This window comes from Mugil cephalus, chromosome 13 (genome assembly GCF_022458985.1).
Source record: "Mugil cephalus isolate CIBA_MC_2020 chromosome 13, CIBA_Mcephalus_1.1, whole genome shotgun sequence".
NCBI classification, from domain to species: Eukaryota; Metazoa; Chordata; class Actinopteri; order Mugiliformes; family Mugilidae; genus Mugil; species Mugil cephalus.
The window spans coordinates 7,389,925-7,409,260 of NC_061782.1; the positions used below are offsets into that span (position 1 = coordinate 7,389,925).

Consider the following 19,336-nt stretch of genomic DNA (forward strand, 5'->3'; position numbering starts at 1 on the left):
GAATCAAAGCTCATTGCTGAAATTGGTTTTGTTAGAAACAACAGGTGCAACAATCCGTCCTTTTCTAAAAATGTGTCCCGGCATGTTGATTTTCTCTTCCACATTATGTGCAAAAACTCACCTTATTATTAAGAGAATAAAATAAAGCTTTCCGTATAATGTCACCTGCTGAATTTAGACCATAGGTCTTCAACAGGGGGTCCGCAACCCCTAGGGGGTCTGCAGAGGTACTGCAGGGGAGGTCGCAAAATCTTTGGTTGATACATTTTTTAATCTTTTTTGTTTTGTTTTTTAATTCTCCCCCACAAATTTAAATTTCTTTGAAATATACACATTAACGTGATTGCAGAAGACATTATCTTTCAGCCAGCACTCATTCAGTGATACAGGAGTTGTCTCAACAGCACACCATTTCACTGCTGGGTCAATCACTAGGCTGCATACTACACGCTGACTCTGTCGGGTTCTCCGCAATTGGCCGCAGAAGAGAAGCCAGCAATGTAGCTCTCTCCCATCAGCATCGATTCATCCAAGGACAGAAAAGTTGTGTGCTTCTCCTCAGGCTCAGACATCTCACTAATGTGGGAGTATGTGTGCCATCACATGGCTTGGTGATTCACCATCCCTACTACGTTTAGCCATGTTTAAAGTTAAAAGTTGATTCTGTCAATTATATACACACATCTGCAGGTGCACAACCACCCTACTGATGCACATGTTTGAAATAAAATTTAAACCAGCGTATTATTTGAATACCTTAATACTGAATGCAAAGTGATAATAATAATGTAAATTTATAAACAGCACTAGGCTGAGTTTAATATAGAACACATATAGTAGGTAGGGGTCCCTACTTAATCTTGTCATCAGTTTGGGGTCCTTTGCCTGAAAAACGTTGAAGACCTCTGATTTAGACAGATTTAAAAAATCTAACAAGTCAAAACTGAGATCATGACGGTGTAAGAGTGAAACTGAAAACTCTTCATTTAATATTTCTCACAGTAACTGGAGTCGTAGCAACCGGTGAAACTGAGTAAGCAGATATTAGTTTTCACACGTCTGTTACCTGAAAAAGAGATGTGTGAACACCTAGTGAATTCTTCTGCTGTTCTCTGTGCGTCTCCTAATGTTCCAATTATCAGCATGAGCCTCGAAAAAAAATTATTCTTTTTTTAAACAGGACTTTTATGGACATTAAGAGCACCTCTAAAAAGCCCCACTTAGCATAATATTGCCAGTAGCAAAATTAGATAGACTCAAAATGGAATGCTTATCTCAATTTGCACATTTTATCTTAGATAAAAGAAAAAGCGGTAGTTTTTTTTTCTTACGTGAGAGCTTCACATCACTGGAAGTGCATTTAGATTTTATTACATGTCAGATATTTGGCTAAATATTACTAGCACCAGGAGAGAGCTAGCTATTACTGCCAGAGCATCCCCATAACTTTTATCTGATCAATAAGGATTTGTCAGTGACTCTGCACAGCTTTCCCAAATAAAAAGTCTTGCAGAAATTACAAATACATTAATCACAAGAATCTCTCCAAACCGTGATTTAATTTCAGTCCAGCGTGCCTCCCAGCAAACCAAGCATACTAGCATGATAACTGGCAAATTAAGTGTGCAAAAAAAGTATTATTTTTTTATTAGTCGAACTATTTTGCAGATACATTGCATATGGACTTTGATAATTGTGCTGTGAATGTCCTCTGAGACATGCAGGGGTCAGCATCATTAAGTTATGCACATGCAAATGCCAATGTAAGTAGGATTTATTTGTGCAATTTAGCAATCCCAGCAGCACTTACAATGATCGTCATTAGGTCCTTAAATAAATATAATTTCAAAAGCAAGCCTGCATTTTAGTCTGATTTTAACACAGCACACAGCTAGATTGAAGACAATGAGTTCTCCTTAGCTTTAAATGTGTTTTACGAGCAAACTGCTTATGTGTTTATATTCACGTCTGTTGTATTAAAAACATTACTTTCATTAACAGTCTAGAAACACAGTCTTGTTTAAAGCAAAAATTCAGCAGTTCAGGCTGGTTGGAGCGTCTGATATACAGCAGAATGAGACCAGTGGGTCAGGGGGTCCAACGAGGGATAAATCATACACCATGAACCAGGGATTTGCCACCAGAACCCCCCCATCTCCACTATACACCATCACAACAAACAACAACAACAACTGCAACACTGGAGAACAGTGCCGTTGTGAGGCTATCTCTCGTACACATCAAATCCCAGATCCGCCCTCCGATTGGACAAGGGAGAGGAAATCCTCATCTTGAGCCCCACAATCATTAGCGTGAATCACAACTGCAATTAAAACCTCGTTTATCTTAATTACTGAACTAATGAGACGAGTCCCGCAGGGGTGAGCGGCGTTCTCGGAGGACACTCGGGGCGAGGAGCGGAGAGGCGAGAGGGGCGTCATGCGGAGTCACACTTAAGTCTGCAAACAAGCGCGCCCCCTCACACTAATCTGACTGCAGCAGAGGCATATGCACAAGCGCGCGCAGACGGAACACACACGTGCGCACACGCATGCAAAGTAAAATTTGACGACATTACCCTTCCACCTTTATCTCCTGGCACTGCGTCACCCTTCAACTTCCATTATCTAGCGAACTTATAATGATTTTATCAAGCCTACAGACTCCATCTCCATAAGGGTTTAGTGCGGTGCTATAACTCTTGATTTCGCTATGACTGGGAGTACATCGCACCGCTTAATTAATGTCTTTTTAATGCTCTTCTCCTCTAGAGCTTAACTCAGCCCTTCAACTTTGCAACAAACACAACGCACACAACAATACAACATGTGGCAGCAGGCGGTAAGTAAGACTGAGTAGGTGTGTGCACTGGATGGGAGCAGAGGCTTTATGGTGTGCTCAGTGAAGAACTGGACTCTCTGTCCTGACTGAACAACAATCAAGTGGCCACACGCGTTAAACGCACGCACGCACAAATAATATATGACCGTGGACACGCGTGCACGCTCCGAGGGTCAAATTCCTTCTTTCAGTTGTGAGGTCATGCAGTGACTCAGCAGATGGCACAACAATGAGTATCTTCATCAACCAAAAAATTCCCATGATGTGCCAGGCTTATCAAGCAGCGCCAGCCCTTATCGGCCAGCTGGCAACACTGGAAGCACCGATGTCCTTCCATCCTGGCCATTCTGGGCTCGGCAGGGGCCAAGCGGAGTTTAAAGGATACAGGCCCCAGACGTCTGTAATCCTCCCGATGGGTGTTTATTTTCACCGCACAGATCAATGTTTCCATCCTGAAGGATCTTCCAGGGATTGTCTGGCCTTCAGGACTGAAACACTGATTGTGGTTTAAATAAATACCCTGAGGGGGTATTACAGAGATGTTACAGCAGTGCATAGACCACAGAGTTAAAAGTGTTGGTGTATTTTATCGTAATAGAAATATGGAGTTCGCTGGGAGAGGAGAACCTGCACTGTTGCGGCAATCGAAATATAATTTAACAAACAGTCTGTACGTTCCCACCATAAGTCTGCATGTCTGTCTGTGTTTACTATTACTGTTTGGTACTTGTATGTCTGCCCTGAATGACTTGGAATTATTCGGCTTATTTTACACAGTGGGGGGTTATGAGGCTGGATGAAGGATCTTTGCACTTCATTTCATCACTTGCTATGCAGTGTATGAATGTTCCTGACAAAATTTAATTGTTTTATTCTGACAATGACAATAAAAGATTGATTGATTGATTGATTGATTGATTGATTGATTGATTGATTGATTGAGAGCTGAATAAAGACAGCGCTACGTCTTACAGGAACACACTGCAGCCAATATTCTAATTATTTGTTGACTTTAATAAACAGAAGGTGAAGGGATCAATGACGAGCATAAATCTGAATGTGGCTACAGGCTGAATCAGTTTTGTCTAAAAAACATTTTCTGGCTTTAACGCACAAAAACAGGACGATTACTCAGAGCACCCAGATATGAGTTGTAATTAATACAAATTAATTATGGATTTATTAGAGAGTCAACTTAATGGCAAGGAAGATATGGCAACCATGAAATAACATATTACCTCCTCAAATAAAAAGAAGTCAGAAACCAGATGGTGCAACATGGATGCTGCAGCAGGAGTAATTTAGAAGACTGCCATGTTACTGGGAAGTGTTGAGTTACGCTTACTGCATTACAAATGTACTGTGAGATAATCGGGTGAAGGTGTTATCACGACAGTCGCATTAATCTGAGTTTTGATTTAATCTAATAATAATCGCAGTAGTTCATGGAAAATTCCTTCTTTTAATTTATCTCTCTATACTTGATGTAGCTTATTTACATTATAGTTTTACTTAATTCAGTGTGGCCACATTGACTGTATGTCACATAAAACTTCTAGTCCGATCAAGTTCACCAATCACCTCATGGCATTTTTACGGAAAGATTCTTCTAAATATTATATATTCAATTGAGTAAATTTAAAATTAAAGTTATTTATAAATATACTGCAGTAACACTGTTGACACACTTGACTCACACACTACTTTATATTAAACACCTAAGAACGAGGATAAAGAACATGCCTTGGTCATGTGATTTGGATTTAACACATTTCCTTGAGACGTAGAATATAATGTGTTTGTAATGGGTAACTGCTGAACGTGATTTCTCAGACGCGGATGCAATTTATTATTTTCTATATACAATTTGATATACTGCCAAAAAAGAAATATCAGCCATGATTATCTCAACTAAAAAGTGGTTGTTATTAGGTAATTTAGTTGACATTTAAGTGATATTTAGTCATTTTTAATTGATAATTAAGGGTTAAATTATGGATTTTGTAAAGACGTGATCCTAGGGAACATAAAAACATTATTATTGTTTTTATTTAAAAAAAAAAAAAAATTGTGCAAGGTATATTCCATGGATTTCCAAAAGTCCCTCAATTTTTTACTGACCCAGAAAACGTCCTGTGAATAAGTGCTTTATGTGCAATTTACTGCATGTTATGAGAGTGTAATAATTTTCTGGGAGAAGTACAAATGCAGTTAGCGTAATGACGCCATATTGGTTGTAAAGCTCAACATCTCAGCTGCCAGAAACTGAAGTTTTCCAGTAGCACAAACCATGATGTAATTGTGATAATCCAAATTGTGATTCTGGATTTAAAGGGTTAATGAAGAGTTTTATGTAGTAAAACTTATAACAATGTGCCACAATGTAGCATTGAGCAAACAAGCTAAATCTTAACCAAGTTTCATCCAGTAAATCCGTGGAGTTCTGCGTAAACTTTAAGGTAGAGTGTGGTACAGATATTCATGGACGAACCCGGCAGCGTAGCTCCAAGCTCTTTCCACTTGCTCTTCCCCCAAAATCATCATCTCTATCATTAAAAGTTAAAAGTTGAGTCATTAAAACGATCTGTTCATCCTACAAACTTACCAAATGACTTGGAATCATTTTTATGTGATTACACATAATTAATCTATTTAATCACAGGCTTGACAACAAAATACTTGCCCAATAGTGGGAATCCTAGAGAAGGATCAACGCAAGACTCTAACTCAGAGTCCCTTTCCCCAAGGTCAATCTGTCCACCGAGTTTTATAGAAGTCTGTTCAGGAGTTTTTGAGATATCTTCCTGGCAGACACACGCACAAAGTAACTTGCAGGCACAAACATCATATCCTTGGCAGAGGTGAGGAAACTTAATTCAGGAGTGTTAAAGCGGGATCACTGCGACAGCCTTATCAGCACCACGCAAACTGTAGCTTCCAAATGTCTGTTCTTAAAAAGCCAAACTCTACGATCCAGTAACACCAACACAAGTTTGGCATCTTAGAAAGAAGCTGTGGCGACCGTGAGCTCTGACACTTCATCTCAGTCCGTTTTTCACAAACTGTTGTTCTGATATATCTAAGAAAAAAAAAAGAAAAAAAAAAAGAAAAGAAACAACAACAACAATCTAACCCACAGGAGTAGACAAAAAAAAAAAACAACCAAAAAACCCCAGAAAATTCTGACATCACTGTCTTCTGCCGCAGGTAAAAATTTGTCACTGACAAATCATAATCCTGTTTTGATGGTACAAGCCAACTTAAGAGTGATAACGCTAAATGAAGGCTGATTTCTGCACAACTGCACCAAAACAGTGATTAATAAGCGCTCACGGCCAGACCTGCTCTCATTGACTGTTGTGCTTGATGAGACTTGTCTATTATTGCTGTGGAGTTATGATAAGAGGTGATCGATTCCCCCCTCTGTGCTGTGGATGTCAGATTGATTATCTGACTCAGACCTGAGATGATGGTGTAGCCGATTCCTCTCGGTCGGCCAAGATCCTGGTCAATGGCTGTTATCTTGCGCACTTCGTATCCCTGCAGAGAGACACACATACAAAAAAAAACAAAAAACATAATGTTGCATGTAATATTCACAGACATATTTTTGTTTCATTAATTTAATCTGATGCGTTGGCAAATAAAATAATATTGCAGTGCATGATTTTTGTGCTGTACTCTTTGGATGCAAAAGAATAGGAATGACCTGTAACCAAACATCAACTCTGACAAACAATATTCTTAGCTTTATATCTCGTACATTTTAAACTCAAGAACAATGTATTTTGACTTCTTCACTCTTCAAATTTGGAAGTGAAAAAACGGTAATACCACAACAAAAGTCAAAAAGCATCTTGGCAGGCAAATGACAAACTTTTTTCAAGTGTGTTATTAGCCTTTCATTATGGTTTATTTCTCCTTTCATTGTTTCAAAACTCTCCCGCTGTGCCACTGAGTCTGCTGCTAAAAAAACAAAAAAACAAAAAAACATAGTATGACAGTTAAAAAAAAAAGAGAAAAAAGAAAGAGAAAAAGCCATTTGAAAAGTCTTTGATCCGCTGAGCTTTCTCAGCTTTCTTGCCTCAATCAGACACGGTGGTGATACTTAAAAACGCCGGTGCCACGGTGAGAGATTGAGAGACCCTCCCTTACTTCCCACTTTCCTTCCTTCCTTCCCTCCCCATCCCTCCCTCATACCCCCTTTAGCCCTCTCACTCACATCCAAGCAGGCTGCCTCCCATTGATCCTGCAAATTGTGTCTAAGACGTGTTTATGCTCCATTTCTGCCAAAGCATCTCCTGTCATTGACCAATTACAGCAGAATCAATTACAAGCCTTTTAGAGAGACTGATTCACACTGTTCACAAGCCGAGAGGGAAACACACACACGCGCAAACATGAAGGATGTCGGGACGGGCTGAGGGAGAAAATAAGAGACAGGGAAAGTGAGTGAGGAGAAGTGATGCTGAAGTAATATGAGCAATATTCTCAAGCTGTCCACACAAGTGGAATATGTTCAATCAACCGTCAAAGATACAATCCACTACTGCCCACACACACACAGACACACACACGCACGCACACACGCGCAAACACATTTCCCCAACGCGCTTCTCCTCCTCCTCCTCCTCATCCTTTCATTTCTAGCTATGCAGTGCATTAGCCCCCCAACCCATTCTCCTTTTCTCTCCTTCTCCTCATTGATTTGACAGCCAAATTGTGTTTGTCCTAGAAGGGGCCTAGATGTCAGTCCAAACATAGATTCACGGCTGTACCAGCTAAAACCCTTGCCCTGTGATTTCAGCTGAAAAATAAAACACATTTCTCGCACTCTTTTGTCAAACTTTTCCCTGGATGGCGGTTTGATCGGCACAAAAAAAAAAGAAGACGAGAAAGACAGAAACAGAAGCAGAAAGGCTTTGAGGGAGGTGGAGGCAGACACACAGGGGGTTGTGTAAGCGTGTGCACTCGCACCTTTGAGAAATGACCTATGACAGGGATCCAAGCATGATAGCCCTGCGTATAAATGTCATAGGCCTTGAGAACAGTTGACACTCATTCTGTCACTGTACGCCCTCGGCTTATCACCACCAAACACTGCATAATCAAAAGGACACATGCCTGTTAGAATACCACATGAGGTCATTGGAGGTGTGCATGGCGATCACTGTGACACCGTTAGCCTGTACTCATGTGTCTCACGTTAAGCGCTGCTGTAATCCTGGCTGTGTCTGTATGGGGTGAAAAGGGCTAGCTAACAGACTTCAGGCTCTCACTGTGCTTCTTCTTTGATTTCGTCTGTCATTGTGCGTTTACATGCACGTGAAAAAAAATGCCTTAATCGGACTATAACAGGAGAACTTAAGTGCATGTAAACACGTGTTCTCATTATCCGATTGAGACACCCAGATAATGCGATTGGAATTTTCATCGGATAATGCATGTGCGTCTGAGCATGCTCCACCACCGCTGCGCTGGCGTGTGACCCCGGAACAAAAACGTCCAAGAAAGCCGATCGCAGAAGAAGAAGAAGAATAAGAGAAACGGAGCCGTCTGAGAGATAGCGCGGATCTAACCTGCATCAGAAGTAGCGCGAACATGACGTACAAGATTAAAAAATGTACTATTATCCGTCTGGTTGTTGTTTGAAATGCTGGTCTGCCGCATGAACGACTCTTGTTTATTATATCACGTAATAGGTCACCCAGAAATTGGGCCGTATTAACGTGGTATTAACCCGCTGAAAAGACACGTATCGCCACCTAGTGTGGAGGAGGAGAACAGTTATTCGATTTTCTTGCGCTGCATGTAAACTGGGACAAGGACTGTAGTGAGAAAGTCGAATTTTGAGCATAGCTCGATTAAGCTCTGCATGTAAACGCACAGGGTTTTTTCCAACATGGCTCAAAGGAATAAAGAAGAGAAAACTGCACATGACCTTGTATTTTATTTATTATAACCACGCATCATATAATTTAAGGAAATTATTTGAGTCAGTGCAAGAACTCAAATGTGACAAAACTTCTTAAAAATGTTAAGGTCCAGTGATACAAGATGCCACTAACAGAAGCTACTGGAGCTGTCCCAGAATGCACAGAGAAATCTGGAAGCCAATCACCAATGTCAGCACCACCTTTTTTCCCCTCTCTTCTTTTTATTGCTTCCTCTAATGCTGCATGTTGCTTTTTTCTCTCCACTTTCACCTTTTTCTCTCATTTCCACTCCGACATCTCTCTCATATCCTCACACCTCCCCCTGCTCTTCCTTCCTCCTCCTCCTCCTCCTTCTCCTCCTTCTCCTCCCCCTCCTGTTGTGACCTTCCTGGTGACAGTTGATGAATCAGAGAGTCAGGGCGACACCGGGCGTCGACTCCGTCATGCCCCGTTAATATGCATGCAAATGTAGCACTTGACATTTCTACTACAGCGCGTGCAGACTGCGGACGGGGTGAATGTGCGGGCGGCTGCGCGCGTCGGGGCGCTGGTTTGGGTGAGAGACGGAGCGCAAACTTATAGAGTGAGTGAGAACCAGAAGTAAGGAGAGATGGTATTACACCCTTGTGTATAATTCCCTCTCAGAATGTGGAAACATCAATAGCTGGACCATTAGCCACCTGGGAACTGAGTTTAGGGGCAGAGCCAGGGGAGTGGACATAACGGCTTACAAGGAAACGGACATTTAGAGTATTAGATACTTGTTATAAACCTCCTTGCAATAGAAACCAAGAGGGTAAGGTCATGGTGAGACCCCACTGCTTAGTACTTCATGCTTCACACAGACTTCATACTTCATACACATGCAACAGTAGGGGCCATGAGATGGCATAAATCCTAAAGGCCCGGTGACCTTTGCTGGAGGCCTCACATCCCTGAGGTAGGACTGTAAATCTCTCACAGTAATTACAGTCTCTAACACCTGCAGTGCTGTATATAGGAGCCTGCGGTGGAGTTTGGGTGTGTGCTGGTCCCTAAAGGGGAAGTCCAGGAGGGAGGATGAGAGGTGAGATCTCCTGCCCTGATAATAACTCAGGTCTTTTTTTTTTTTTCAAACAGTATTTCTCTTGCACCCGCTCTGTAGACCTCCTGAATAATCAAAGAGCAGAAAGGACACGAGACAGGTGGAGCAAAAGATGAGCGATGAGGTGAGAGGTAAGTGGATTACATTGGCAACGGTGAAAGATAGAAATAAATAAACGGACAGATTACAGGGCTTCACATAAAAGCTTCATGAAGAGTGGGAGGTGAGATGTCAAGTGAGATTGCATTACTCACAAGGGGGACGCCTTCCTCTATGTTGGTGCTGTAGGGCAGATTTGTGAAAATGGGATCCATATCTTGGACATCAGTGATGGTGATAGCTAAGTTGGCAAGCCGGGACAGAGGTCTCGCTTTGTCTTGATCCTAACGGAAACAAAAGCAAAGCTCCATTACATGGATGGGCACTAATTTTGACCGAGAGCACTGGGTCTTTGCTGACACAGAGGAAACACGTGTACCGACCGTTGCATTGACAGTGAGTTGGTAAGCTGACGTTGCCTCATAGTCCAGAGCTCTGATGACGGTGACGGTGCCTCGGGCCCCATCAATAGCGAAGAAGGGAGAAGGCGGCTGGAAGGAGAAGAGAACACTGCCTCCAGTTCCCTGGTCTGGATCTGTAGCGTTCACCATAAATACTGATCTGCCCACTGGTGTATTCTGAAAGACATCAAAACAGACACACAGCAGTGAGTGCTGGCTAAAAAAAAAAAAAAAAAAATACAGATTTACACTGTAATAAAACATTTCCTTCCATTTCTCCAGTTAGTAATGCAAAAGATAAATGCTACTGCAGAAGTAGAGACTGTGATAGGGCCTTCTGCCCTTTATCTGGTTTATAGAGAAGACTTATCTCACCAGAGAGCTGCAGACGACATTTAATTTAGCAATAATTTTGGAACACAGTGTCCTAGATGTTACTGGGAATGTGCATATTCATCGCCTCATGATACTCCAACAAAATGATGTCTGCAAATAGCAATGTGTTCTTGGTCAGTCCAGATAAATAATAATAATAATAAAAACAACACTGAGATGAATGCATGACTCTTGTCAGACGCCCCCAAATAACAAATGGTAGAGCAGACACAGTTGGGCTTATCATTTACTGCAGATAACAGGAGTAAACATGGCTTTAATGGGTCCCACCAAATTAAAACACAATCATCATTTACTCACACATCTATTGAGGTTTGTAAGACTATAGTATTAAGCTTGGCATAAATGTAGATGAAGCCACAGTGGTCCTGAAAAAAACTACAAACAGGGATGAAAAGATAATGACTTTCTCATCGCATCGTGTGCAGAGAGTAGAGTTTCAGAAGAGTGACTGTACCCAGCTGGCAGCAGAGTTTAATTTGGACACACAAGACAAATTCATGGCATCAATTAGGCAGAATAAATTCTCTGTTTATTACAACTTTGTGACTTCCCCTGATAAAGTAGATTTTACTCCCGCAACAATGCAACTTCAAAGACATGAGAATATCCTATTGTCAAAAAGTCATTTGTTGCACTTTGTTGTCAATAAATACAAGTGTGGCCTATCTGTGTTGCCCACAAACATTGCCGTGGGAATCACAAAGCATCGACATATCAACTCAACTCAGCCAGCGTCAATACCTGGCAAGGGGGTAAAAAAAAAAAAGGCGAGGTCATATTAAAAAATAGTCCCCAGGTGTCGTCTATAAGTTTGAGGAACATCCTCATTAATTGGAATTTTATCTCAAAACAGCCACACACACACAATTAATAAGAAATGTGAATGCCTGCAGATACAAGGAAAAAAAATTGTGCAGGAGAATTGGAAGAATTCAGATATGCTGTTGGAAAGACATATTGGCACAAGCTCTCTCCCCTGTCTTCGTTACTCACACACTCACCTGTGCATGCGGCCCAGAGTGTGTGGCCTTGTTTACTGCAGGGGGGAGTGTGACCACATGGGGAGGTCATGGTGTTAAACTGATCCGGGCCCTGAGCCAAAGCTAAAGTGACACAGTAAGAGAACAGTTGACCCCACAGTCTGTTTGGACTGCTATCAGGGGAGTGTGGATGTGTATTTGCATGTGTTTGTGTACAAACAAGTGCTACAGTCTCAGTTTATCAGAATCTATAAAACTCAGAGGAGTTGCGTAAGTATACAAGACTATGTGAACACGTGGAATGAGACGGTGATTGGGGATGCTGTATATGTACATGCAATTGCAATGTAACAAATGTTGAACGCTGACTGACTAATACCTCTGCAACAAGCTTTTTCTGAGTCCACGTCGCTCAGTAATTATGTCATTATGTATCTGCACTTCTTTGTGCACTTCAAACCGTGGCAAATAGAAATGAGCTGATCATATTGGAGTTTGAGTTAATAAATACTGAACAAGAATTCTTACTGAAATCACAGCGACGCACCAAAGCCTCCGGTGCTCCGGTTTCTTCCCACCTCCAGAGATTGGTAATTGGTGATTCTAATTGACCATGTGAATGGTTGTTTGTGTCTGTGTTAGCCCTGCGAAGGATGTGCCTTAAATTTAAGTTGCATTAATATAAACTGTTGATATCAAAGTACAAATGGTAATCTAACTTGCAAACTTTTTCCAACTTGCAAGTTGAATAACCTGTGTTACCTATTGAAATAATTTTTTATTTTTTTTTTAAGTTGGTCCAGCAACTTTCTTTTTCATTGTGTGCTTGTCCAGCCACTAATAGATGCAGACCAGAAATGCACTGTCTGTGTATGTATAGTAGCATTTCTGTAGAGACGCACTCTGTGTCGTGTACAGTTTATGTTTAATGCAGAGGTGAAAATTCAGCTTAAGCCCAAATGCCACATCAGAGGGAAAGGACGGTATCAGAACAACTGGTCATTATGTTGCCCATTATGTTGCTTATATTTGAGCAATAAAAGCTGTCTGATCAGGATATTTCTGTTTAGTCTGGCAGTGGAAGTTAAAACAGTTTCTTGTAGAGCTGTTGCAACGAAGGACTGTCTTGTCAAAGTAAAATGTCTTTTGCAGGGGGGAAAAAATAGGAACAATTAAAACAACAACTAGAAATGACAGTCTCTCAGTCACTTCCCAGTGCTCTGCTGTGGTCACTGAGAAGATCCACTGCAACCAACCCCATTCATACTTGCTCAGCGAAGTGCTAATCCACTCCCGCACAAACAATAACTGCATTTGAATAAACATTTAAGCTGCATTTCTGTGATATATTTATTATGCTTGTCAACTTGTTTACTTAGGAGAAAACTGGAAAGACCTCTAAAGGTACCCCACAGCCTGCAGCATGACACTGGAGCACAGGAACGAATTAAATGGAGAAAAACATACAAAATCAAACTCTAGGTGAATTAATTAAATATTCTTGCTGGTACTTGTTTGTGTGTGCACATTTATCTACCTGCATGTGTGTCTAGCATGGATGTCTACATTATCAACTTTGCTTTGATGTCAAGGAGGGAGTTTGATAGTTCAGCACTTCGGCGAGTGTGTATGCTTCTTTTAGTTAAGAGGAAGTGTGTGTGGAGTATGATATGTTGCAGCCTTTTCCTTTTCCCTAAAGCATGCCAGCTTCTATCTCCCTCTACACAGCAACCGGTAAAACAATAACTCATTAACACCACCCAGTGTCAAACGCTACAAGGTTCAGTAAATAATGTCACGGATACTCTTATTTGGATGTGTAAACACACGTGCAGGATCCCGTTTTGATCTCCCAGATTTGACAGAGGCACAGCGTTCAAAGCGGTTCGAGCAGCACCGGTTTCAAAGCTGAGCCGAGAAGCACAGATGACCAACTCTCAATGGTATTTGTCAGTGTGCCAGTGTGGTGCTTCAGAGCTTAGCAGGCTTAGCGGCGTGCAGGTGGAGATCATATTTGAGCTGCTATTAGACTTTGGAATCCCTCCCTTTAAACTGCATCACGCACTTGCATTATTTATTCTTATCTTCATATTTTCCCTTTGATTACGACGGTGAAAATGCTCACAATTCACAGCTAAGCACAGCCAGTAAAGCAGAGCTATTAAAACTTCCTATGTTAAGTCAATGAGCAAAGAGCCGTCATACATTTACTCTCTACTTGGCCTTTACTTCCTTCCATTGGGTCTCAGCAGCCTTGCCGTCAGGCTATTGATTGGACTCCTGTGAAGTCAGTGTGGGTGACCAGGCGAAAAATACAAGGCAGTGAATTCCTCTGTTTTTATTAACCCGTAACACTGTCCAATCCCTTCCCCATAAATGAGTCACACAGTAAAAAAATACTACAGCAAGAATGACAGTGTCCACTATGCCGGACACCTTTGCATGCTTGCTGAGAGTCACTGTACGGTGTGTGACACTAAATATTCCTTCGCGAGAGTGAAAGCCAATTGGTTCGTAATGGCTCATATTCCTGCGTACAGTGTGTGCCTTGACTTGCTTTGTAGCGTTTGAATAAACGGGGGGTTATTTCCTTTGGGAGGAAGAATGTTAAGTGGTGGTGAGACGGTTGAAGAGGGATGAAGAGAGTTCCCTGCTGAGTCTTATCTGAAGTGCACTGCAGGAATCACCCTCTTCTCCAAGGAGAAGAAGGGAGGAGGAGGCGGAGGGGGAGGAGGCACATACTGCCCCGATATATAGAAAGACAGAGATTTACAGGGAGGAAATTACTCGGTTTTTGGTAGATTCTAATGATCATATGTTTTAAACCTAACTAAGATTTTGGCTCATTGTTTTCTTTTTTTCTTTTTGGATTGTATCAAATTTTTCTAAATGTGTCAAAAAATACTTCACTATTGAGGCTACAGGAATCTCACAAGACTTTTGTTGAAATTCAGACTGCACATGAATTAAAGGCACATACTAGTGTAACAATGTTCCAAATATTACAGTACAGTATCAGAGCAGGAAAAGCCTGAAAACCCCCAGTAGGTTTGTGTTGGGGCACCAATCCATGGAACAGTTTAAGAAATTGCTGAATCAATGAAGCTTCCCTGGAGGGTTGTGGACGGCGTTGCGGAAAAAGTCTGGATACACTGGGACCTTTGTGAGTTAACCCTTCAGCTGCTGCTTTTTTTTTTCTTATCAATTTTTCATGGTTTGGTTAGGTAACGTTCATTGTTTTGGTTTGATTTGGGTTAGGTTACTAATTATAACCCCTGCAGATCTGCCAGACAATGGCACATTTTGTATTGATTTGTCCTGACCATCGCACAATGGGATATAACAATGAGACAACTTATTGTTCCATTTGAAGAAACAACTATCAGGCCTGAACACCACATTCTCCATCATACATACATACATAGTACTGGGTATCTAGTGGAAGCCACTGAGCCATTTATTGCTTGGTTAGTTCCTATAAATCATATTCTGTGCTTATGGATTCCTTCCTGGGATATAGGGAGACCCTTGAAGAAAACCTTCCTATAAAATACTTAGCCACAATTTGTCATCAAATTTAACGGTGAAGACGAGCTTCAGGATTCAGGAGCAATCTAAAGGTCCTTTTGTGAAACCTTCTGATCTATTCAATCCCACTAGACCGAGTGTATTTCTAGGGAGACTTGAGGACATTGAAGGGATAACATAACATGACTGATGAATAAGACTGAACTCTGGATGTATTCTTTTTTGGCAGAGTATCATGAAAAAGAAACATTTTAAACTAAAACTGAAAGTGAAACAGTCTGAATTCTTTCCAAAATACACTGCAAGTACAAAAGGAGAAACTAGATTGTCAGAAATAAGGCAAATAATGACTACAAGTTATAATGAGATTGAAAAATTGAAAGACTGAGAGGAACACAGCCAGTAAGAAGAGAAACCAAAGCCGGGATACAGATATGAGCAAATCAAAGTGAAAGCCTGTTACTAACAGCCATGAGACACTTCTAATAAAGAAGGGGGTCCCCATTCGCTTTTAACTACGCCTCAGCTTTAGAGTGTGTTTGCTCTGCTGTCTCTTCTGTCTGACTGTAAGACTGCAGCGGCAGGCTTATATCCTGCTGTCAAAATTCAAGTTCCACTTGCCAGGGAGCCGCATGGGCCCCGGAGAGTCCAGGTTGGACTTCACAGCCCAGCTGGGACCTTGAGGAATGACAACAACTGGTCCACTGAGGACCAGAGCGCTAAGTGTAATGGATTCTGGTGGTTAAATGTCAGCTCCCTCCTCTTTGGGGTCCTTGAGAGAGTAGTCCCCACAGTGAGAGATAATGCTTTGCCCAACAACAACAACTTATTTTAATTAATTTACGTGTCGCTCTTGTTTAGGTGAAACTGAAGCCAGATTCATTTAAACTACAGTGTAGAGGCAAATTATGCTCTTCAGATACACAAGCTAAAAGCCCCAACTGTGTCATGTGTTGATACACAAACACCGGAGATAGAAATAGATGGAATATACAAAAACAGAAGTGCTAAGAATTTTGTAAAACATTTTTCTTCAAAGATCAAGGGTTTATAAGGACATTCGGCAAATCTTGCACTGGAAAGATGTCACTGTTGCTCATAAAAGAACAGATTGCAAGAGAAATATACTTTGCACTTTGCCTTGTCTCTGAGGAAATGCAGATTGTTCTCCATCAGCTACGGCTTTTATAAGATAATGCTTGAATTTTATGAACAGCGTGGAGGGTTAACACTGTTCCCTAAGAGCTGGTTAGTATTCTTCCTACCCATCTGCTTAGCAAACACTGGATGTGTCCATTCCTGAAAATGAAATGATCACTCCTAAAAATTACCTGAAACAACCCAAAGCATACATTTGAATTCGTACCTCTGCTTGGCTAAATATTAAGCTTGTTATAGATTTGCTTATCTATGATATTTCTAACAATGCAGACACAACATTGATTTTGTGCTGATAAAATGCCTCGTATTCAGCCTGAGATTCTCTTGTCAAATCCACAGATTATTGATACGAAAAATATGTTGTTGCAGGTAAATACTGAACTTTTCTACTGATTGTGCCTTAAATTCTTATCAAGCAATACGAACAAAAAAGTTTCTGGGTGGCAGAAGCGAAAATGTTAGAAGACTTATTGTTAATGACACACTCATTCAAATCCCCTCTACAAATAATCAGATTCAGAAAACTTTATTTGTACTTTATAATAAACATTATGTATAAAAACCAATGTGCAATAAATGTTTGTCCATAGAGGATGTAAACCTCAGAATGAAGTAGATAAAATGCAGGCAGGATAAGTGTAAACAGTTAAAGGGATTATAATTTAACATGCTGTTGCAGAGGAAGTATTGATAATAAATAATAATGAACAACAACATAGGAGAGGTGCATAAAAAGGTGCATTAAAACAAATAAAAATCTACAGTTAGGTAGAGGTTAGTCCTAAATTTGCTGACATGAAACCTGAACGAATCACTCAATCACAACTCTTTACACCTGGTCTTTTGGCGGATGTCAACGCTGACTGTGACTAGCCAACCTGAATAGCTCAACACACTCAGGTAATCTACGCTGTAAGGCCATCATATCTGGGGGAAATGCATGCATGCTTGATATTACTGCAGAAAATTCTGATGACATGAATCTTTAAATCAGCCTTACTTGAATTCTCACAGTCGTGCACAGCTGGATTATGGAATAAGAAGTATGTCAGACGATCAAGTGGCCAACCAACGGACCAAGTGATCAGCTCACCCACTAAGTGCAGCTACTACAGGCCTAACAAAACTGCTGCCTCCTGTTGATCCAGTGGGCAATGTGAGTCAAAAAGTCGAAAGTCCGTCTTTAGCGAGCTACCTTTCAGCCTACCCTGGTAAAGGCCAAGCCAAACCTACAGACTTCTGAGCACAATGCTTTGTTCTTATTTTGTCAGAAATGTTAAAGACATGGTGATTTGAAGGGGCAGTGCCTGGGTTTTGGACCCCTGCTGCTCACAGCCCCAGAGGCCCAACTGTTCACTACAATAGAGCCATGATTACACCTACACTGCTCGCAAGGTTCTCAGTTCCTCCCCAGCTGTCTGCTCTCCGCTTCCAACCCAGCAGGCATGTGATTGTACCAGCTCTCCTCACCCTTTCACTTCCTGCCTCTCACAACCTCTGTCCCTCCATCACTGCCTCCCACATGTGGCGCCATGTCACGCTGCCACTGGTATTATCCTGACCTAATGGAGGAGACACGTGTTAACTCTTAAAGTCATGTCACCTCTATTATATATTATGAAGACAAAAATATTTCTGGGTTACTATGAGCAAGTTTACATAATATAACTTAATATAATAAGTCACTTAAAGTAAGTAAGTAAGGGTGGTAAAAACCTAAATTACAAGGTGAAAGCATAGTTGACGCTACTCTTGCATGCTTTGCTCTCCGCTATTGAGTTAGATGAGTTATAGGGTGTCATGAACGTAGGTAGCCATGGTAAGCTTGGGTTAAAGAGAAGCATCGTGGACAATACAGTTGAGGGAAACACATCAACACAAAGGTGGTGTCTGTAGCATAGACAGCTCAAGGTGTTGACCTTGCCTCCAAATTCACTAGATCCCAAACTGATCAAGAACCTGTGGGATGAGATGGTCCACAGAAACCACTGTCCTGAACCCATAGGCCAAAGAAGGGGGACACCCAACCCATGTCCGTTCTCTGACCCACACAATATTAGGAGGTGGTCATAATGTTATGCTGAATCAGGTGCAGTGGAAATTTACTCTTGAGTTGCATTGTTGGGAAGTGATTATCCCCTGGCAAAGATCTGCCTGACCAATCAAATTCTTTGGTTGATTTTGGACAAACCATTAAAATATGCTGCATCTCAATCCTGGAAAGTATTAGCGTTTAGCATTTAGAGCACTAGGGATCACTAACAATATAGTAGTTACAGTATAAAAAAAGGACTGGATGATCAAAAACTGAACGGTTCTGTGCCCCATTGGTTGACTCCAGTGATTCATATTTACTCCAAGTTACTTCCCATCAAATGATGCACAGCTCAAGTGCTTCACAGATGCCCTTGTGGATGACCCACCTGTTTCTACTGTATCTCTAAGAATCACAGATGGTAAAGCTGTGCACACAGGCAGCTATAAGAGTCGGTGCATATTTAAATTTGTGCCAACGCTTTAACCAAAAATCTTTGTCCAAAATATAATGTGAAACGTCAAGAAGATGTCCATTATCAATACAATTAACATACCACATCCACTCATGAAGTACATATAGGAAAAGCACAACTACATGATGGATATATAAAAGAAACTCAAGCTTATAAATAGTTGAGGTTCAGGATCTGGTAATGATTTCACAGTGTGCAGCTTTGGCAGAGATGCTGAAGCAGGTGAATCACAAGAGCACTTAAATTAATCATAGAGGTGACACACAAAGCCATATTTCACATTTGAAATTAGCTTATCAATAATTCACGGGTATTGAAACAAGACTAAGTGTGCTTCATCTGCAAGGTTTCAATAGTAAATGGGGAAAGTTATACAAAAATGATTTATACTCTGCTG

The 19,336-nt window shown here is 41.1% G+C and overlaps 1 protein-coding gene across 4 annotated transcripts in view; it reads right to left on the reverse strand.

Moving 5' to 3' along the window:
- Positions 1-19,336, reverse strand: part of cdh23 (cadherin-related 23) — a 156,389-nt gene that overhangs the window by 79,528 nt on the left and 57,525 nt on the right. For all 4 annotated transcript variants that reach the window (XM_047602291.1, XM_047602292.1, XM_047602290.1 and 1 more), the window contains exons 7-9: positions 10,344-10,538; positions 10,116-10,244; positions 6,303-6,381 (exon numbers count right to left, since the gene is read on the reverse strand). In XM_047602291.1, coding sequence (XP_047458247.1) covers positions 6,303-6,381; positions 10,116-10,244; positions 10,344-10,538 — 403 coding nt within the window. The remainder of the gene's footprint in view (positions 1-6,302; positions 6,382-10,115; positions 10,245-10,343; positions 10,539-19,336) is intronic.